Here is a 23,364-nt window from a genome sequence, read left to right as displayed (position 1 = left end):
ATCTGGAGATTCAGTACTCTTTCAGGAGTTGTGCGCCCCTTACCGTATAACAGTAAAAACACAGAAAGACGGAAATTTATGTCAATGGCGGGGAAGCATTGTCTCATAAATGACGGAAATTTCCATCAATGGCGGGGAAAAAGTTAATGTATCACATATCCAACTGTGCATTTTGTCACGTCTCCTTGGACAACTGTTACTTAAAGTGAAGGTACTTAAAAACCTGCTGTAGTTTCAGTGTAACTACGCATTTAAACGTAGTCGTGTTCGGTCTGTTTTCGGTTTATTTAGAAGTCAGTACGTATAACTTTTGGATGAACAGAACTGTGCATGTAAACGTGAACTTGCGGTTTTCATTGTGTTAAGACAACAAGCGTTACTTCTGGATTGACAAAAACTAGGCTATACAAAATTTCATAAATTTCTTCCGTTTTTTGTACTGAAACTTTAGGGAAAATTTGCAGAAAGGATTACTTTTGGATTGACCAAACTATACACAATTTCACAAATGTCTTTTTCGTGCAACCTTTTGCGTTAAACTTAGCGGAAGTGTGAATAGCCCTTGAGGTTTTATTCTGATGCCATTTAAAAAAAAAATTAGTTATAAACTATTTCAGAAAAAAATGCTAAACTATATAACCTTTCTTGCCCTGATTTTAAGCAAATCCCATCTCATGTCACATTTTACCTTTCAAAAACACAAATGCTGAGTTTTCCTAAATGGCACTCGTGTCAGAATTTCAGATTGTACGTTTTAACCGTCTTAGGGAAGCTTTGATAATTAGGACACACGACTGCTCTGATTGTCTTTCCCAACACCCCGTTATCATATAATCTAAACAAACAATGAGATCTTATTGGATAATGGCCACCTTACGGCATTTGCTTATGCAGCAGTATTGCACTTTTCCAATCTCTTCGGAAAACATGCCACCCAGTGAATTATGCTCAGCTTTAACAAAGCTCATTCCTCTTTTGTCAACAGCACTGCTGTACCAATTTACACTGTACACCACGACACCGGACAATATCATTTGTCATTCCCGGTAAAGCGCATAGTTTGGCAACATATGAGTAGCTTGCAGCTAACTGACCAGATGATTTCAAAGCACATTATTAGTTTTGTGGCTAATTGACTGACCGTGGAATGGCCAAACGCTTGCGCTCTCATGCAAAGTTAAAACACAAGCTTTATTACCTGAGGGGCTGGAACAGCAAGACGCTCCCAATGGCATCACATATAGATTTAATACGGTTCCATCTTTTACAAGCCGCCATCCAGTCCCATAAAAGCCTCGTCCAATTAAAGCTCCAGAGCTGTCAAGCCACACTCCTCCTCTACGAGGCTGAGGTTATCCATGTGTGGCATTACATGCAGATGTACTCACTTGCTACTTCAAATATTAAGTCAAACAGACAGGACGGTTTGTCAAATGTTTTGTCAAGACACTCGCAATGCAATACATGCGCTTTTTCCATCACGGATCATCCATCTCGCACTGCATGTTTGTTTTATCATCACCCATTGTATTAGCAATCCTGAAAATCACAAGACTGCAGGACTGCAACTATTTATATTATAGAATTAAACAAGTTTTTTCTTTGGTATGAATGCCAATGCTTACCAAAATGACTGAGGTGCTACCATGGTACAGTTATAGCATCAGATGTCAATATTATGGTACTTTGATATGCATAATAGTATTTATATATAGTATGTAAATAGTATTTACATTTTATTTCTAATATGTCCAAAGCATATTATTACCATGGTATATTGTATGTGTTAAAAACATGGTACTATATTACCATGGCAAAATGCCCATGAAACCACAGTAATGTTACCAAAACATGGTATTACCATAACATGGTATAACCATGGCAAATGTCCATGAAACCATGTTAATTCCATGGGAAATGTAAAAAACATGGTATTACCCTGGCAAGATGTCCATGAAACCATTGTAAGGCCATGGTAAATGTCACAAAACATGGTATTATCATGGAAAATCCTTATGAAACCATGATATTACCATAGTAAATGTCACAAAACATGATATTACCATGGCACATGTTAAAGGAGAACTCAGCAACTCTAGCGAACTCCAGAGCCATAGAGAGAAAGAGTTGCGACACTCTTTGATGTCGCCGCTATGGCTGTCACGTGGTTCATGTAAGCCCCAATAGTTCTAAAACATACGCTGGCTGTCATGTTCTTCTATGGGACAGACAGCAGCGATTGCATTATTGAACGGTAAATATAAAATAAAACACACCCCAAGTACTTTTTCAGCTGTTATTGCATTTTGTTAATGTCAGTTTTGCATTTGGAGACAAGTTTTAGGCTATATTTTTGGAGGGAAAAGCTTAGTGTTCATGTTCGCATGTCTTTAGTGGCTCTAACTTAACTTTTCCATATCATTCATCTGATGATGGACGTCTCATGATATTTATTTTAGCACAACTGGGCTGTATTAGGCTATTGATTCCCGTGATTTTGCTTATAAATTTTGATTCAGCCATTAGCCTACCTTCGTGATTACGCAAAGAGCTCTGCCGTGGCGGTCCGTTCAGAGTTCGCTCAAGCTAGCTCACTTCTTCTGATGAAAGTGACCACCCCCAGGACCACAACGTGAAACATTATCATGTTAAGACTAAGAATATTATTTTAATATTAAGCCATACACATTATCAAAACTATAACAGATTAAAAACGAATTTATAAGCATTGCTGATACAAATGAAGGTTTTCAAATAAACTATTTTTATTAAACAATGACAGACAACAAAAATGTGTGCTTGTGTGAACAAGAAAAACAAAAACCAGGGGCAGGTGATCCATGAAACAGACAGGACTGGTGATGGCCATAACAATCCTAGAGGTCCAGCATTGTTCTCACAAGCCGCTTCACTCAAGACAATAAAACATAATGAAAAGTTAGTATATCCCCAAAAAAATAAATTAAATAAAAGTTGCTATAAAGGTGGCAGCGATTCATTACCGAACTCTTAACTGACGTTAGCTAAGTTAGCAGGCAGTGCTTGAAAATTGGTTGAAACAACTAACATAAAATATAAATAATTACGCTGTGCATGTACAAATGAAGACCAGTATAAGCATCGCAAAGGGCCTCTGATACAAAATAGACAGTTGACAATTCAAAAGAGGTCGATATTTCAACAACTTAACTCTGGAACAACTCGACGCGCAGCAATGTAAGTGAATGGGGTCCAACGCCAAAATGACAGTGTTTAGAACTATTCCGCTCTTCAAATCCCGGAAGTAGGCGGTTAAAAGCCCCGCCATTGTTTACAACGGAGGTCTATGGGAGTGTCGCAACTCTTTCTCTCTATGGGTGCTTCTCAATATCCCTCCTCGTCTCCTCTCTCCTCCGTCCTCCATCCTATGACCCGGAAACCGATCGAGCTCAGCCATCTTGAAGGACATCTCAATTCTCTAATTGCACCGCGAGGAGTCGAGGATCGAGGAGTGAGGAGGCTTCCTGAGGAGTCATGAGCGAGGATACACAGGTGCATCCTATGCGGAAGAGTTTTATCGACTAAAACGTGACGCACGTATAAATTCTCCTCCCCCTTCACATTGGTCACAATAATTTTGATTTATACTTTACTTTTGCAGTTTATATAAACCACACATCTCACATATTTCAACAGGGTATCTTTCTTTATTATTATTTATTATGAATTTCTTAAATAAACAAATTTCAACAACATGAGGGCAGATCCTCTGAGCGCTGCTGATGACGCGGTGAAGTGACGCTCGAGTGATCAAGGATTCCAATGTATAAAAAAAGCTTTCATTCGATCCCTCCGTCCTCGCGTCTTTTCCTTGCAGCCTTCCCTCGCATCCTACAGGGGGCGGAGCTGAGACGCGAGGAAAGGAAGCGAGGAGAGGAAACGAGGATGCACAAATAAGAATTGAGAAGCACCCTATGGCTCTGGCGAACTCTAGTCACTTCTTCGCTGATTTTCCCTTTTGTTGTCGCATGTTTTCCCCACGAGCTCCCCCTACAGCTGTGGTGGGGCGTATATTTCACAACACAGTCGTAAAAAACTCACTTGCGGCGGCCTCCTCCCCCTCTCTACCGCTGCTCATGTGCGTTTGTTTTGATCGGAGCAAGCCAACTGTATCGCGTGGAGCTATGTCTACTGAGGTGGGTAATCTGGTAATACATCATAAATGCGTGTGTGTTTATGTCGAATTGCCGTAAAGCAATTTGTGTTTCGCGCTCGTTCTCGTTCTCGCTTTCGCTTCTCACGAGACTTCCAATTTCTATCTTGCCGGGACGGTAGTGAACAAGTTGCAAGGTTGGTTTTCCGCCTGGGAACGCTGGGGGGAGCGGGGAAAGTCACCAATATCACCAGAACAGGTTGTTTAACCATCCAAATGATTTCTAGACAGTTTTATTAAGTTAAAAAAGCTACCAAGTTCTCCTTTAATGAAACCACAATTGTTCAATGGTAAATGTCACAAAAACATGGTGTAACCACGGCAAATGTCCATGAAACCATGTTAATAGCATTGTAAATGTCAAAAAAAACATGGTGTTACCAAGGCAAATGTCCATAAAACCATAGTAATGCCATGGTAAACACCACAAAACATAGTATTACAATGGCAAATGACTATGAAACCTAGTACATCTCACACAAACATAGTATTACCATGGAAAAATTCCAATGAATCATGCTCACCTGGTGTAAATTCATGGTTTTTAGACATGGTACTAGCATGGTATTTTGACATGTACCAAGGGACTAATGTGTTTTTTTCTGAACTAAAACCATAAAAAATTGACAAAAACACAAAACAAAATTACTAAAACTTTACCTAAAATTATAATAAATATTAATAAAAACTATAATAGTATCTCATTTATACTAAAATAACACTAGTACTAAGGTAATACAATGTTTTCTTTTTCTTTCTTTTTTTTTTTGGACATGCACCTTGGTATTCTTGTTAAGTACCTTGCTGTACAATGTAAATACCAAGTGTTAATACCAAGTGTAAATACCAAGTCTCCATGAAACCTTGATTTAACCACGCATTTTTTTTCTTCATTCCTCGCAAAAATGATCCATCTCCGTGTAAAACAACCACTCTCTTATGTTTGGATTGTATCCTCTTTGACTGGGATCAATGTCATATTAACATGCAATACAGCTGCTGGGGTGAATTGGCCTCTCGTACACTGACTTAATTGAAAGAGACTGTCGGATCTCCTGTGGGCGCAAGATGTCCTGAAATATGCGCAGCGTTGGACACGCTCCTGTATGCGCGCGTGAGCTCTGCTCTTCTGATTGCCTTCCATTATTGAACCTATTGGAATCTGTTGCATTATTAATCCTGGGCGAGAAAGCGCGGCTGGCGTTAAAAATATTCCAAGGACTACAATAAATAAGATATTCATAACGTTTTTTTTTTTTTCTCGTTCATTCATTCATTTGCATCTCCCTGACAGGCACAGCACCTCTGGTTTATTCAATACATCTGCCTCTGAGCACACACTCGCTCTGATTGGTTTTGACTTGTGTATAAAGCATTGTGGAAGCACGGACTATACTGGAATCTGGTTCGATATTAAGAGCTAATGTTGCCGGAGAAATATTGCGCGCCGCCTTGAATAAACAGAATAAATGTTTTTGGATCAGGCTTTAAAATTGAAAACAAAAGCCTTCTTCCATCTTTCCATCATGAAGTGGTTTTTAGGGAATTGTGCTGCAATCTGAAGACATCTGGCGAGAGTACAATTGAACGGCAGAACAGCTGTCACATCATCTGAGGCCGCTTTCAGATTTCCATCTTTTAGTTAATGCACAAGCGTGGAATATTATTAGAGCGAAATATCCTCTGTGTTAGAAATAACATTAACTTGAAGTCACAAAGTATTAGCAGAACATCTCATTGTGCTCAGATGGAGGTACAGATCAAATATTTGCGATACTGGATTATAAAATAGACGACATCTGGTAAATATTATTATGATATGGACCACAATGAGCCATTTTAACACATTGTGTAGTGTATAAACAATATCATGACTGACATAACCTGGCTACATTTGGAATCTTAAAATGTAATTGGTAGGACAGGGTGACTGAACTGATTCATTCAAGGTTGTTTCAGTTATATTCGGATTCAATATGGATTTTTTTTGGAATATTGCAGTTATAATGCCAGCAGGCCCAATAAAGTATCGCTGTGTTAAGTATTATCAAAAACATTCTAATAAGTAATATTATTTTACTTATTAGATTTCTTACAAGCATACATTATTGTTAGTATTAATAGTGGTAGTAATTATAATAACATATTTTGCATTATTCTATTTATTTTTTTGATAAATTCAATGAATTTCACACATTTATTTTTTTTAAATATGAGATTTAAAAATATACAAAAAATGTGCTCTGACATGCACATTTTCACAATTTTTTTGTACATTAACACTGTTTAATGTTAAGCATATATGATTGATTGATTATTAATAATAATAATAATATGTTATTATATTATTATTTCAATAAATAAATATGAATTTCATACATTTTCACTTTTTAAAATGTGAAATCAATTTGTTATTTCTGTACATTAACACAGTTTATTATTAAGCATGTAATAATAACTATATAGTTTAAGTAAAGGTACTGACAGAACAATGGTAAAGTGATAGTATCAGTAGATTATACTATATATACCATGGTACTGAATGATTATCTTATTCATATACATGGCATTTGCTCAGTACCCCAAGGTAATTCAGAGAATACCATGTTACAAGGTCAAAAAAGTAAATGGTATTTACAATGAAGAGGATTTGATATGACATTAGTGCAACAACACTATATGTGGTTTCAATATCCGGAGTAACCTAGAAACCTGTGCGTCGTCATCCGGAGGTAACGTGGTGACGTCCCGCGGTGCATGCAGCGTTTAGGAGAGCAACAGAGGGGTTAAGAGCGCTCGCTGAAAACAATGGCGCAGCCGCTCTATTAACAGATGTAAAGCACTTAAGCGCGATGGTGCGTACAAGCTCAGCCAGATGGCGCCCTCTATTAGAGGATGTATCGCTACCGTGATGCATGGTGATGTTTTCCCCGGTTTTGTTTCTTTTTTTATAAGAGTAATGTTCAGCAGGTGCAAGCTCTTGAGCTACAAAGTGCTCCAAGTCGACGGCATGACAGTCTAATTGTCAGCGGCGGGATTAAATGGCTTGAAACTGTGCAGCCAGGCTGGTCGCGTAATTCGTCTCTGCCCTGAAGTTTGTACCTTGACACGGGCTTGATGGGTTTCGCAAAGCCCCCGTCCTGCTTCCTGGTTTTTTTCTCGGTTTAAATGGAGATGTGTCACGGACAGATGAGAGGCTACACTTTGGTTAAGCATATGTCGGATGTTTCTGTTGTGTTTAAAGCCCCGGACGAAGTTAATGAGGTGTCAGATGCAGTATTTGCGAGCCATCCGAAAGGCGCGGGACATGATGGGGACGGTTGAGTTCACCTTGTGTGCCTTCAGGGTCATAAAACCCATTGACTTTGTTCTCTGTCTCACGGGGGCCGCGAAATCGAGATTGTGCTCGTACCAAAGCCTGAAAGCGTTTCAAGCGGAGCAGCTGCACAGTTGTGTCACATCCTGGTGCCTTTAAAGATGCTGTTTTTTCTGTTTAAAGGAGACACTGGTTGTAAAATCACGATGTTTATGAATATTTTGTTTGGTAAAGTACCTGAAATGAATGTTTAGAGGCCTACAGTTGCATTGACGTCTATTTAAGACTTGTTAACAAGCTAAAGCGTTCTTAAAAGTTCCATTGGACTACATTGAAGATCATTTGGAGACCAAATGAGCTGTTATAATACCTTTAAAACCCACTGTTGCATTTCTGCAGCATTTGGATGAAATAGTCTCGTATGTGAACTGATTTATATTTCTTTTGGTATGTTGCCATTTTTCTGTCTCCAAATGTGAGAAAAACTTAATGCAAAACAGTCCCGAATGGTGTCGATTTTTTCCCGTTGAACACAAAATGAGACGTTTAGCGGAATGTTCACGCTGCTCTTTGGAAGTGAATGGGGACTGGAGCTGTCGAGCTCCAAACAAAATCAACATAGAAGCACTATGATTTTTAGTGCTTACTAAAAATACAGGTTTGGAACGACATGAAGACTAGTTTAAAAACAAGGGTAAATTGTGGTCAAGTTTATAGGTGTAAAGGTTTTGACAAAATTTTGTGCATCTGCCATAAAAGTATATGTAGACTAGCATAAATATTCGGTAACACTTTATTTTGGTTCCTTTTGAACATTCTGTTGACTATAAGTAACTTTGCAACTGCATGTCAACTAACTCTCATTAAAGTATTAGTAGACTCTTTGCTTAATATTTGCTAACTCTCTATTTTGATGGTCCCCCAACAGACATTCTACTGACTACAAGTAACTTTGCAACTACATGTCAACTTATTCTAACCCTACCAGTCTACTAACACTTTACTTTACTTTACTTTACTTTACTTATGAGAGTCAGTAAAGTATAAACTATACTTATAGTCAACAGAATGTGTTAAAGGGACCATCAAAATAAAGTAAAACTAAATATTCTCATTGCGTTGCATTACACCAGAGCAAACCTCTGCAGGAGTAAATAAACATAAGCCAGCCTCTGTATAAAAAATATGGATGTAATGGGAGTTAGTTATTGTGATTGGTTTGGCTGCACTGCTTACCGATACGGTTCCAGCGTTCCTTGTTGATTTCAGTGTATAATTTGCATAATAAATCCTTTTGGTGCATATGGTAAGCTGTTCCTCATTGTAGTCACCATCGGGTGAAAATCAGCATGATGCACCGAGGGCAGATTGCAGTAATGTAAATCCAATTACACTTCCCTAACATGAAATAACAGTATTTGCAGAATACTCGACATCTCGTGGTGCTCAACATACTAACGGGCGTGACAGATAAAAGATTTCTTTAATAACAGAAGGATTCATTCTGGACTTTTGGAATTGGATGCCAAAATAGACTCCATCTGGAACAAATTGCTATGATATGGACTACGCAGAACCACAAAGAGAAGGATGATACAGTGGGTAATTGGTTCCACACTAAGAATTGCCTATTGATTCTGTTGATTTGTGAATTACGCATAAAAATGTTTACAGTATAGAATAGTAAACTGATTTACTTGATTTTCTCAACACAGTTTTAATAACATTATGAACATTAGCTCTATTCCAAAACCTAGTCACATAGTGTATTTTTTTTTTACATGAAACAATCCCAGAATGCCTATTCAAAATGGTGGATATATTAAGAGAAATACCAGTTAAAGCATGTTAGTCAACAGTTTATTCAACTTGTGTATGTTACCCATCATTTTTGCATATTTTTATAGGCCAATGAGTATATTCCAGAAAGGTTTCCCACTTTATGTCTGACAGACTTAAAACCACAGAAGATTTTTGTGAATAATACAAACATGATATATAGCAGGTTAAATATATCGGAATATAGAGTTTAGGGGAGCGTTCCTAAAGGAAACAATCTATAAATTGTACACATTAAATATATTTTTCATTCAATACCAAAAAAGTAACCGTTAAAAACAGCTAAATCTATTTGAACCCTTTGGTGCTGTTCTGTAATTTTTTACCGAAAAATGTAAGCGTTTTGTTTTTTTAGAAATTTTTACTTCATTGGAATGGTACAAAACTCCGTAAAGGTTTTGGAACTTTCTATGTGTACACACACAGAAAAAAGCATGGACATAATTTGAAAAGGTTAAATGTTCCTGGAAAAAAAAAGTCACACTTGTACTGTTTGCGGTCAAAAATGACTGCATTGGAAATGAATGGGAAACAAATTTCATCTAGTGGAAGTGTTTGGTACTGCGGCCAAACAAAATCTTATTAAATGCAAATGTTTTAAGCTCAAATTTGAAACACAACTTTATGGATTTGATTTTCTCACAGTTTTATAATTAAACATGTTTTGGAAAATATATATTTCATATAAAAAATTTGAAAAATATTCATAACATTACATTTAAAATTCTGTGAGTTTTTTGGTTCACTTTTTAAAACTTTTTTCACTTGATCAATAGTCTGCCAAGTGTCGTCTTTAAAAGAAAACCTAACTTAAGTCTGTGCTCCAAAGCATTCAAAATTTATGAAAGTTTATGCACAAAAAGTGAATAAATGGATACTGCATAGATATAATTGAGTACCATAAAATCCCCTAAAAAAAACAAAATATTAAATAAAAATATTATCAAACTAAAATATAGTACATTCATTTCATTAAAAAAAATAAAAAAATAAAAAACTGTCGTTTTTGACCACTACGCTCGGAGCATCAGAGGGTTAAATTGTTTTGGTTTGCTTAGCCACTTGCTAACATCAAATTATTTGTTCGTACAGTTAAAATTAAAATATATCAGAACATAGAGGTTCGGAAAACATTAGGGGGGAACAAAAGGATTATCCATATCCATCCTATTATCCATAGAACTTAAATGTAAATTTTATTCAGTACCAAAAAGTAATAGTAAAATTAGCAAAATCTAGTTAAAATTTATCTTTGTTAGCTTAGCAACATGCTAACATCAAACTTTACTGAAATCAGTCGCATTATTTGTGTGGAAAAATGCATGAAAAAAAATGCAATGTCTAGATTTTTCTTCAGAACTTTTTGTAACTTGAGAACCATGTTTTTTTTAAAGGCTGTATCATGCACAAAACTTTAAAAAACAAACGTAGCAAACATGTCCATCTAGCACATGTTTACATAGTGTACAATTGAAAAACAGTGCAGTGGAATTCAGCAACACTATCTGTATGAGATCCAGAGCTAACTCTATTCGTATCACTCTAGTTGTATCATTTGTCTTGTCTTGCTAGCTTTTTTTGATGCCTACTGAAGTCTTATTCTTCAACCAGAACATGATCTGAGTTTCGGTGACTAGCTTAGTCTGTTTCCTAACCCTTCCTGCGGGCTGGATCCTCCCGTCAGCGCTCAGCTTTTCGAAAGCGTCACATCACAATGATAGATTCCCAACATTATAACAGCACGCAGCTGCCGCTCGGCCCGCACGTGTGGTCGGTAGGGCTGAAGCTGCCTGTCGGACATCCCCGAACGCACCCGATCTCCTGGGCTCCGGAAAGAATGGGGCAGAGGCGTCATCTAATTCATCAATGTGCTGTGTGGGAAGCAAACAATCGCGAAAAAGCTTAGGAACAGGAAATAGCACAAACGAGAGTAGAGAGCTCTCTTCGGCCCACTGGAATTCCCCCAGGTTACAGCAGTGGGAGGCTTGAGTACAGTTTTGGGAACCTCTGTGTTCAAGAGCTTGGTTCACACTCTGTCATGGTGTAAGTGAACGGCACTACAACCTGTTCGAATCCATCAGCTCGGTCATATTTCTATAAAGACTTTTCTATAGGGTCTTTCGCCACATTATAATTGAGGCATGCTGGGGGTTTCCATGACGACCATCCTCCAGCATTGTCCGCGGATCCAGATTGAAAGGGTATCCTATGGGAACTGTTTTGTAGTTTGTACAGCCACAGCTCAGAAACGCTCAAGGCTTGGGATCAAACACCGACCCATGCTAGCAAGGGTCTATTAAAGGATTCTTTTGCAGATGGAGCAGTTCAGCAGTTCATCTACATTCATCTATATATAAAGTTTGATATATTAATCAAACTTCAATGCCATTTCCATTAGTTTTCATGGACATTAATTCAGCATAATCTAGTCTAATGATGATTGTTAATGACTCTTTAATGAGTTATTATAAAACTTTATAATTACTTTTATAAGTACTACTGTATCTGTATCTTATCTATAATAATTTAAAATATATTAATTATAAAAAGATTCTATATAAATAATATTATTATAAATAAATGATATTAACAATTAATTATATATATATATATATATATATATGTGTGTGTGTGTGTATGCATGTATGTATGTATGTGTGTGTTACAGGTGAATTTAGTGATCGTTATCAGTACAGTAGCATTAGCCTCAAAGCTAACTGGCAAAAAGATAATGCTGTATATGACCTCATCCCACATCGACAGCATTTTAAAATGTCTATATACATTTTATGTTTTAATGTGAAATTGCAGACGTTTTGTATACTTTGTTTGGTAGCAGTACTGACCTAAAATGTGCTGTCTATGTTTGTTTTCCTGGCTCAGCAGGCCTCAGCTCACCACCTGCCAACATCACCACATCAGCCGTCCCCAGCATCGTCACTCCTATTGTCAACGGCTTCACCAGCATCCCTCACCAGCCCAATGGACACCCAGCGGTCGAGGCCATGTACACCAACGGACTGCCCCCTTACTCCACCCAAAGCCCCACAGCTGCGGACACCCTACAGCAGGCCTTCACCGGGGTGCAGCAATATACAGGTGAACGTTTGAAATATGTGTATTAGTGGTGAGTGGTGACTTTTTTAACTAGGTATGCTGGGTGGTGAGTCATAAAAAAAAGCGCCCAATTCAGTTACGTTGGATGGGTTTATTATGCTCACGTTTGCTCTAGACAAGAGTGTTAGTGTAGCAGCCCTTGGCTCCTTTTTTTTATCCTTCTAGAATCAGCATGAGCACTGTGAAAACTAGAAGTAAACACACAAATAGCTGGTTAATGAACCGTTGGCATAGCACAAATTGACAAATAAATCCTTTCCTCTTTTACAGTGCATCATCATGCATTTGTGTATGTGCAATGCAAATCAAGTGACCTTTAAAGTTATTTAGAAATAACAACACATAAAACAATAATTTGCTCACTTAACCAATGTACTTTTCTGGTATAAGATACACAACAAAACATTTCTTGTAACAGTCAATGTCTTTCCTTCTCTTACACATGGAGCCAAATAATACACACCTCGCTCCGCTCACTAAGGGTGCAAACTTTAGACTTGCTGCTTTCCTGAATTAGCCATCGCTGAACTAAAACAGCACACAAATGTGTGGACATAAGACAAAGCAACTTCACAAAAATATCATGAAAACAGAATTACTTAACTAATTAACATTGTAGAGTGAACAGCACCAGGATTCCACAACCTGAGTTAACCCTCTGGGGTCTGGGCTGTTTTTGGGGCCCTTGAGATGTTCTGACATGCCCTGACATTTGTGCTTTTTTCAGTTGCTTATAAACATATTAATGGCAAAGGTGTAAATTCACTTTATAAAGCACAAACAGGGCTACCATAATATGTGAGCCACGTGTATGTACATGTTTTCATTTTTGAGAGAATAATGTTTATGCATGGTTATTGAAAAAAAATAAAAAATAAAATTTCTGAAATAAGGCCACAAAACACATAGTAAATATGTGTCAATAAGACTTTTGAATAATGGATGTCCTCGCCTAGTGTTTTTTCTTCAAAATTATGTGAAAATAGTCTTGCTTTATCGTTCACATAAAACAATACATTGATTTAAATTGATGTAAAACAGGTTTTGCTTGGAAAGCCAATATGCGAGGGGGCGTGAACGAGGAGTGGTTTACAACTTAGAACACCCACTCTGCATAATGACTCTGCATAATTAGCCATTCATTCAGGTGTGACACTGACTGAGCCACAATGCAAGGACAAAAGATATATTTAGAAGAAGACTTATATTGACCATTTAAGATTTTGCTTACATCTATCTTGTAAATATGTTTTGCCATTTTATTAAAAAGGTTACAATTACAACAATATTACAATTTCAACAATATTTCAAGTGTACTCTTTCTTTGTAAAAAAAATGATTATAGGCCTACATTTTATCTATGTATTCATTACTTTCATATTTCGCCTAACTGTAATGTTGTTTTCATGAAATATTAGGGCATATTGTTAATTTGCAGTTTAATACGTTGCTTATACAAATAGCCTACATTTTATTTCAGCATATTTCAGTCGATTTTTACTCATCTCAGTATAGCAATACAGCTTGCTGAAACATCATCATTCATTCACACACGCGATTTAAATTTAAACTGTCTTTGCCTGCTGTGGTAAACAGCGCGCATCTCTGCCGTTCATTCATTCATAAACAGAAACCCACGTGAAGAAATTCACGTGATAAGGAAAAAACTTACTAGTATTCCTCAGCTCGCTCCTCGATATACCCGCACTTCTGAGGGACATTTTCCATTATTATTATTATTCCTCACAGCGCTGCAAGACGGTGTGAACAAGTAATGATCTGAATAAACTTGTGTGTTTTCTCGAGCTGATATGAGGGCGTTCACAGGATTGCGCGGATTGCCTCAGCCATTTGCGTTTGAATAGCGCACGCTCTCCGTGGGCGGAGTCACATTACATCTGAATCAGATGTAATTAGCTCGACTGGAATCGCTCTCTTTTAATACAGATTTCACAAGATGAGAATATTTGTTTTTTATATAAATTACTTCATTAAAAAGAAGAGAATTCAAGCTTCATGCCTGTGCATCTGTATGCCTGTTTGACTGAGTATTCGCTGAGTTATTGTTCTTTTTCGGACGCGTTTCAGAATGGACTACACTTGCAGAGAGAAGGCAGAACTCGCCTCGTGTTTATTTTTCTTTATTTGGCAAAAAGCACAACACTTTGTTTTTATTGTGAGTATACACAAAAATAATACACATTTAACATAATCAGATGCTTACTCTCATGACACATAGCAACATAGCTAAAAGTATTTGTAATATGTTTTATTGAAAGTAGCCTACATTTACCTGTTGAGACGTGCCATCACAAGCACCCGTAAGAGCTGTGATTGTGATGTTTGAGTTGAGGGAGGAACGACTTGCGAAATGGGCGTTTGCAAAATATGTTCTTGTAATTCACTAGGTGCCACTAGTATCGCACCTTTAAAGGCACACTATGGAGTTTCCGTTTTTCTCAAACAGCGACCCCTAGAGTCGCTGTGGAGTACTTGTATTTAACGTTACTGTCGTAAATCCCACTCACGCAGAGCCGTCTCTGCACTCTTCCGACCGTGCTTTCTTCGTTTTCTTTGTCGACTCTGCCATGATTCACGTCTGAAATGCGTGCTAGTGTCTTCCATAGAGGCTGCTTCATATGTTGTTGATGTATGTGACGTCGTGCTGTAAAGCAATTCGTGATTCGTGATTTGTTGGGGCGCCACCTCTCAAACCTGCATTGCTGGTTTTGCCAGCGGCACCCCACCCCCCACCCCCGCTTTGCTATTGGGATGATTCGCCCTACTACGAGTTTGTTTACCATCAAAATGATTTCGAAGCTGTTATATTAAGGTACAAATCTTGCATAGTGTGCCTTTAAACGGTACGGTGCATCAGCAGAAAGACTACTATCTAAGAGACGACAAATAAGAAACACTATAGCAGGTGAACACTTTAAAAAAAATAAAAAGCGCATTTTTCCTCTTGGGAGAGCGATTTGCGGACAGCTTTCCCTGCGCATTAACTCCCCCCATATGCCAGCAAACCAATAAGAATGCGAGGCAGTGATGACAATACATAACAACAGAGCGTAGGCGCCAACGCTGCTCTGGATCCGCTTGCTGAAACCAGTGGCAAGGCCAGAATCTCCGTAATATATACGTGTATATATATACAGTGAGGAAAATAAGTATTTGAACACCCTGCTATTTTGCAAGTTCTCCCACTTGGAAATCATGGAGGGGTCTGAAATTGTCATCGTAGGTGCATGTCCACTGTGAGAGACATAATCTAAAAAAAAGAATCCAGAAATCACAATGTATGATTTTTTAACTATTTATTTGTATGATACAGCTGCAAATAAGTATTTGAACACCTGTCTATCAGCTAGAATTCTGACCCTCAAAGACCTGTTAGTCTGCCTTAAAAATGTCCACCTCCACTCCATTTATTATCCTAAATTAGATGCACCTGTTTGAGGTCGTTAGCTGCAAAAAGACACCTGTCCACCCCATACAATCGGTAAGAATCCAACTACTAACATGGCCAAGACCATAGAGCTGTCCAAAGACACTAGAGACAAAATTGTACACCTCCACAAGGCTGGAAAAGGCTACGGGGAAATTGCCAAGCAGCTTGGTGAAAAAAGGTCCACTGTTGGAGCAATCATTAGAAAATGGAAGAAGCTAAACATGACTGTCAATCTCCCTCAGACTGGGGCTCCATGCAAGATCTCACCTCGTGGGGTCTCAATGATCCTAAGAAAGGTGAGAAATCAGCCCAGAACTACACGGGAGGAGCTGGTCAATGACCTGAAAAGAGCTGGGACCACCGTTTCCAAGGTTACTGTTGGTAATACACTAAGACATCATGGTTTGAAATCATGCATGGCACAGAAGGTTCCCCTGCTTAAACCAGCACATGTCAAGGCCCGTCTTAAGTTTGCCAATGACCATTTGGATGATCCAGAGGAGTCATGGGAGAAAGTCATGTGGTCAGATGAGACCAAAATAGAACTTTTTGGTCATAATTCCACTAAACGTGTTTGGAGGAAGAAGAATGATGAGTACCATCCCAAGAACACCATCCCTACTGTGAAGCATGGGGGTGGTAGCATCATGCTTTGGGGGTGTTTTTCTGCACATGGGACAGGGCGACTGCACTGTATTAAGGAGAGGATGACCGGGGCCATGTATTACGAGATTTTGGGGAACAACCTCCTTCCCTCAGTTAGAGCATTGAAGATGGGTCGAGGCTGGGTCTTCCAACATGACAATGACCCGAAGCACACAGCCAGGATAACCAAGGAGTGGCTCTGTAAGAAGCATATCAAGGTTCTGGCGTGGCCTAGCCAGTCTCCAGACCTAAACCCAATAGAGAATCTTTGGAGGGAGCTCAAACTCCGTGTTTCTCAGCGACAGCCCAGAAACCTGACTGATCTAGAGAAGATCTGTGTGGAAGAGTGGGCCAAAATCCCTCCTGCAGTGTGTGCAAACCTGGTGAAAAACTACAGGAAATGTTTGACCTCTGTAATTGCAAACAAAGGTTTCTGTACCAAATATTAACATTGATTTTCTCAGGTGTTCAAATACTTATTTGCAGCTGTATCATACAAATAAATAGTTAAAAAAATCATACATTGTGATTTCTGGATTTTTTTTTTAGATTTTGTCTCTCACAGTGGACATGCACCTACGATGACAATTTCAGACCCCTCCATGATTTCTAAGTGGGAGAACTTGCAAAATAGCAGGGTGTTCAAATACTTATTTTCCTCACTGTATATATATATATGTATACGTGGGAAGGATACATTGAACCTTTATAGCTTGATTTAATTTAATTGTCATCACTTCATTTTGTAGAAATTGTTTACACACAGATTATGACAGACTATGTTGTTGTTACCGTAAATAATTAATAATCACTCTAAAAATTAAACAAACCAGCACAGTATTATCAGCGCGAATCATCGACCGTGACGCACGCTGCATATAGAAATAGCTGATGTCGCGACTCTAGAAAGGTGACCGAGCCAGCACGCAATATTGTATTTTCAATAATACATGTGGCAAATTATACACAACATATATGATATATAACATATATATATATACACACACACACACACACACATACACACAAATTCGTTTTTTTTTTTTGTGCTGCTTACTTTAAATGGATGGTTGTTAGTTTGATTCTCTCTCTCTCTCTCTCTCTCTCTCTCTCTCTCTCTCTCTCTCTCTCTCTCTCTCTCTCTCTCTCTCTCTCTCTCTCTCTCTCTCTCTCTCTCTCTCTCTCTCTCTCTCTCTCTCTCTCTCTCTCTCTCTCTCTCTCTCTCTCTCTCTCTCTCTCTCTCTCCTAGCCTTGTTCAATGCTGTATCACATAAATACAGGCTGTGTGCTCACAAATTTCTCTTTGTACGTACAGCCATCTACCCAGCGACCACACTGACCCCTATTGGCCAAAGCTTGCCACAGCCACCACAAGTCATTCAACAGCAGCAGCAGAGAGAAGGTGAGGGTGAGAGATTTTTCATTCGTTTCTATGCATATACATCAATATGACATCCATGATGATGAGTGAATAGTAATTTTGCTGAAATATTTCAAACTGAATGAAATGCCTGAAATGAACAATATAGACCTTAGTTAGGTAAGACGCCATATTGAATTTAACCCGGATGAAAACGAGGCTATGTGGGATATACCTATAGGCTGCGTCCAAAATCGCAAAATCTCTTGAGTAGGTACTTATTTTAAATATGTAATTACTTTGTGACTGCTAAAAAGTATGTTCTATATAGTATGAATGTGTGTAGTATGAATGTAATCCGGACGTACACCATTAGCCATGTTGTCATTATCATGTGACCTACCAGCGTCAGTTGCGTCGCTTCATTTCCATTCATAAATCCTCTCCCGTGGCCTCATGGGATAGTAAAGTGTCCATCGTATGCCCACTTCAGAATCTTGCCAGGAATAGTAGGTCATCCGGGTACTGTTTTATGAATTCGGACACAATTCGAACACACTGTTTTTCGCCCACTACATAGTAGGGTTTGCGATTTCGGATGCAGCCACATTATTTACAATGACATGCACTGAATGAAGGTCCTAGATCACATAAATTTCATAACTCACAACCGTCAAAACTATTTCATGGAGTTTTTGTCTACTGAATTTTTTTTTTTCAGAAAGACGTTTCGTCGGCTGGACAATCGGTATGTTGTTAAACGCACTTCAATCCCTTGAACGCACAGTACTTCTATCATTCAGTCTCGTTTTCTTTCCTGACAAACATTAAATATGGCGCTACCCTGACTAAGGTCTATGATTTATATATAAGTTCTTATATAAAAAAAAAAAAAAAAAAAAAAAAAAAAAAAAAAAACTCGTCTTGAATGGAAACTTCACAGTGAATAAAAACCTGTTTGTGTTGCAGGACCAGAGGGCTGCAACCTCTTCATCTACCATCTACCGCAGGAATTTGGTGACAACGAGCTCATGCAGATGTTCCTTCCATTTGGTACAGTCATCTCCTCCAAGGTCTTCATGGATAGAGCCACCAACCAGAGCAAATGTTTTGGTGAGGCAAATCAGCATGCATTTCTTTCCACATACATTTTTTGTACAAAATTATGTATTTTTATAATAAACATGCATTTTAGTTTCCCTCACTCCACAACAAATCCTTTAAGGCGGCTTTGGCTTTTGGCTTGCTTAGTTGGGGGCCTTTAATATTCAACAATAATATTGATCTGCCTGCATTGATACCATTAAATGAGAGCTGAACTGAGCTGGACAATGACAATTAAGCATCACTGGATTTATTTTAAGCTGGACTATGACGCTATTTTCTTCTAGAAACAAACTTTGTTGCATTATTTTGTGGTTATCTCTGTAAAAGCTGTCTGTATTGTAAAAATCGCTATGTAAATAAAGGTGACTTGACTTTAAATGTAACTATATTCAGAACGGAACATGAATGAAAATATTGGTATAAAACAAACTACAGTGGCATTCATCATAAACGCCAAGCTTAAACAAGTTTTCTAAAGCAAAACTGAGACTATCAGCGTGTGGGAAATGTGCTATACAAGTAAACATGGGTTCATGATCTTCTCTCAGGCCGTGTGTCCACCAAAGCGTTTTTTCACGCGGCTGGCGTGTTTTTTCAATTGTTTTCAATGGGAGCGCCGCGTTTTTAAAACACCATGAGCGTAACAAGGCGCTGAGCGTCTTTTTCACACTGAAGCGCTGAGCGTTCGGCGTTTTTTTACAGGTAGCCGAGAGTTGAAGAATGTTCAACTTTTGGTAAAACGCAGCGCTCATCACTGTCACTTTTTACCCAACCATCCAATCACAGTGGAGGAGGGGTGTCACTCACCACAAATCCAAATGTATGCACCTAATATCAGTAAAATGTTGATACATATGTTTGCTTAGTGTAACTTATACAAGTGAGGAAGTATTGCGTTATTGAATTAAGTAGCGTAATGCTTCCACGTGCAACCCGCTGCCTTTTAGAAAACCCTGAGCCAGAAAAAAACTCCTAAGTGAAGCAAAAAGGCCCATTATGGATCAACATCTGTTCCTGCTCCAGGGGGAGACATTTCCCAAGCCACAATTAATAGCAGCTCCCGTCTCCTGGGGGAGGTTAATAAGATATAAATTTGTGAAGTAGGACCTATTTGCGGTATTGACTTCAGGGCTCCAGACTGCGACCAAATGGTCGCATTTTGCGACCAAAATTTCAGAGTGTGCGACTAAATTTTACATCCAGTTGCACATGTGCGACCAGTAAATTTCATCTCGTTCATAGTGGGCGACAACCGACGTCGCGTGTGCGATGCTTTGTTTACATCACGACAAGAAGACTAGCATGTTTAATTTTTTAACGGTCCTCCATGAAGGGTTCCGAGTGAATGAGTGTGTGTGTGTGTGTGTGTGTGTGCGCGCGAGTGAATGAGTGTGTGTGTGTGTGTGTGTGTGCGCCCGCGCACAAGTGAGTGAGTGAGTGAGTGAGCGAGCGAGCGAGCGAGAGAGAGTGAGAGAGTGTGTGCGCGAGTGAGTGAGTGAGTGTGTGCGTGCGTGCGTGCGTTAGTAATGCAATGTGTAGTCTGACAATGTTTCTTGTCCAGGACATGACAAGATTTCTAGGAGTCGAAATCGTGTAATCTGATACATTGACTATAGTAACAGACAAAAAAAATTGCGTATTCTGAACCAGGCATAACTATAACTATGGTATACTGTGGTTATGAAAGTAGCCTACACATCTTTTTACAGCACTTCAAAACTATATCCTATTAAAATGATTTTTTTTTTTTTAATGTGACGACCAAAACATTTTTGTTCATCCTTTAAAGATTGTCTCTATTTATAAAACTGAAAGTTTCAAGAAGTAGGAAAACTCACTTTTTTTTTAAAAGACTAAATTACCATTGTACACAGCTGCTGAGGGTGCTTATTGGCTATTTTCACTCCCTAATATCTATTTTGTCACTCATTTTGCTTTTGAAATAATATTAAGACATTATGAAGGATAATAATTAAATTTAACTTTATCTATACACCTCAAATTAAGCTCAGTGCTTTGTCGTCCCACAGTGCTACCAAATACTTTCTGTAGAACTTAGAGCCGCGGCCCTCAGATGTTAGTCTGGAGCCCTGTGATCTTAAAATAAAACTGCACCATAATTTCTGTACGCTTAATCTATTTATTATCAAATCATTTGTCTGTAATAGTTATTTAGGGGGAAAATGTGAAGGTGTGCCCCTAAATTTTCTGCTTGCGCTCCTAAAATTTTAAGTCAGGGGCTACAGCGCTCCTAATAAAAAAAGTTAGTCTGGAGCCCTGGACTTATACACTATGCATTTACTGCATAATGTCAGGTCTGGGTAACAGGCGCTCGGTAGAGTAATTAATCTGCGGTGCAGGCCGTGGCCCGAGATGGACCGATGGGACTTGGCTGAGAGCACTGACATACATAGATTCCCCATTAAGCAGCCTTGTGGCTTTATCCCCCACTTCACCTCCACGTGGACCCTCTCGTCTTATAGATACAAGCCTCGAAATGGGGGCATTTGCAGACTCAGATAAGAGCCTAGGCCACTCTGCTCTCAGGTGGCTGACGGCCGATGGAAGCCCCCGTTTTTTTTTCACGGTTCACGACCGGTTCCTGATGGCGCTCGTGATGCCAGCGAAAGTGCATCCATGCTTTAATGCGGCTTTTTGGTCACTGGCTTTTAAAAGGACGCATGGACGAATGTGGTTTGTATGCTGTGGGTGGCCCCGTTTCAGAGTCCTATGGGGCGATTTGTCCCTGTTCTATACCACCAGTGACTTAAATATGCTCAAAAGTAGCCCACACAGATGCATATATGGTGATTTTAGAGTTAAAGTTGCAATATGTTCAATAAAAAGCCATTTTTTTGGCTTGATTTGAATGTTTTACTGTTTCTTTAATATGATGCTATATAGTTAGTTTTAGTATCCAAACGACTTGGTTCACGTCTGTTCTCGTTGCAGGCTTCGTGAGCTTCGACAACCCAGCAAGTGCACAGGCTGCTATCCAGGCCATGAACGGCTTTCAGATCGGCATGAAGAGGTTGAAAGTGCAGTTAAAACGGCCGAAGGACGCGAGCCGCCCGTACTGACAGGGCCCGTCCCACACAGGGCTCTCAGCAACAGCACAGGTACCACTCTTAACTGGAAGACACAAGATATTTGACCTGTAAATATAAACTTGAGACTTGTTTCAATGATTTATTAAACATTCAGTATATTAAACTTGTATAAGAATTATTCAAATTACATTTATGTAATTATAATGGTATTTAATGTATTATATAATATATAACATTAAATATTTTATTAATTATTCAAAATATTGAATATTCATGATATTATATATATATATATAGAGAGAGAGAGAGAGAGTCTGTGGGCCCTATTTTTACGATCTGAAACGCAAGTGTCAAAGCGCAAGTAACTTTGTGGGCGGGTCTTGGCGCTGTTGCTATTTTCCCGGCAGGATAAATGACTCTTGCGCCCGGCGCAAATCTAAAAGGGGTTGGTCTGAAGTAGCTTCATTATTCATAGGTGTGGTTTGGGCGTAACGTGAAATAAACCAATCAGAGCGTCATCTCACATTCCCTTTAAGAGCAGACGCGTTTGTTCTAAAGCGGATTCCTATTGTAACGGCGGATTTGCCAGGCGCGCACCAGGAGCGGTTCACAGCCAAGGAGAGCAACGCTCTCGTCAGGGACGTTTGGGATGGAGAAACCCACCCAAATTAACTTCGGTTAAAAAGGCTTATGATAATTTGGGTAAATGTGTAAGCTAGATGTATGCTTTTATAATAAATGGTCTATCTATCTATCTATCTATCTATCTATCTATCGTAATAATGTATGATTTGCAAAAATGAAAACTGCTGCTTCTGTGTAGATGAGAGAATCAAAGTGCGCGTTGTGCACACGCTACATTGATTATGGACAAGCTTCCCCCCTAAAATAGCATATTAATAACATGCGCAACGCGCCACTGACTTTAAACTATTTTTTCCTGCTTAGTGGTGCAATTGTTTTCTAAACCTGAAAAATAGCATGAAGGAACGTTTGCGCTGGAACACGCCTCCTTTTTTGCGCTGAACCGCCCAGGGAGCGCAAGTTCATTCCCTAGTTTAGCGACGTGCTTCTGTGGAGGGAAAAGCGCGCTTTGCGCGGGTGCAAAATAGGAATGATACATGCGTCGGTGTACAAAGTCAATTGCGCTGGGTGCAAGATAGGGCCCTGTGTGTTTTTATGTATGTTTGGTATTATTATTAAATGTTTTTTTTATATTTATATAACATCTAATAATTATATATATATATATATATATATATATATATATATATATATATATATATA

At 38.7% G+C, this 23,364-nt stretch overlaps 1 protein-coding gene across 5 annotated transcripts in view; it reads left to right on the top strand.

The window, feature by feature from the left end:
• The window catches only part of celf5a (cugbp, Elav-like family member 5a), a 212,718-nt gene that overhangs the window by 188,211 nt on the left and 1,143 nt on the right, over window positions 1-23,364 (top strand). For 3 of the 5 annotated variants that reach the window (XM_081385149.1, XM_081385148.1, XM_081385146.1), the window contains exons 8-11: window positions 12,231-12,446; window positions 17,876-17,962; window positions 18,890-19,033; window positions 21,980-22,146. In XM_081385149.1, the coding sequence (XP_081241275.1) occupies window positions 12,231-12,446; window positions 17,876-17,962; window positions 18,890-19,033; window positions 21,980-22,107 (575 nt within the window). In that variant the 3' untranslated portion in view covers window positions 22,108-22,146. Of the gene's footprint in view, window positions 1-12,230; window positions 12,447-17,875; window positions 17,969-18,889; window positions 19,034-21,979; window positions 22,147-23,364 lie in introns of all 5 variants that reach the window. The other 2 variants (XM_081385147.1, XM_081385145.1) reach the window with 2 other exon arrangements.

Source organism: Scardinius erythrophthalmus (genome assembly GCF_964197995.2).
Source record: "Scardinius erythrophthalmus genome assembly, chromosome: 14".
Classification (NCBI taxonomy): domain Eukaryota; kingdom Metazoa; phylum Chordata; class Actinopteri; order Cypriniformes; family Leuciscidae; genus Scardinius; species Scardinius erythrophthalmus.
The sequence above is the reverse complement of the archived record's forward strand: the minus strand, read 5'-3'. Positions and strand labels throughout refer to the sequence as shown.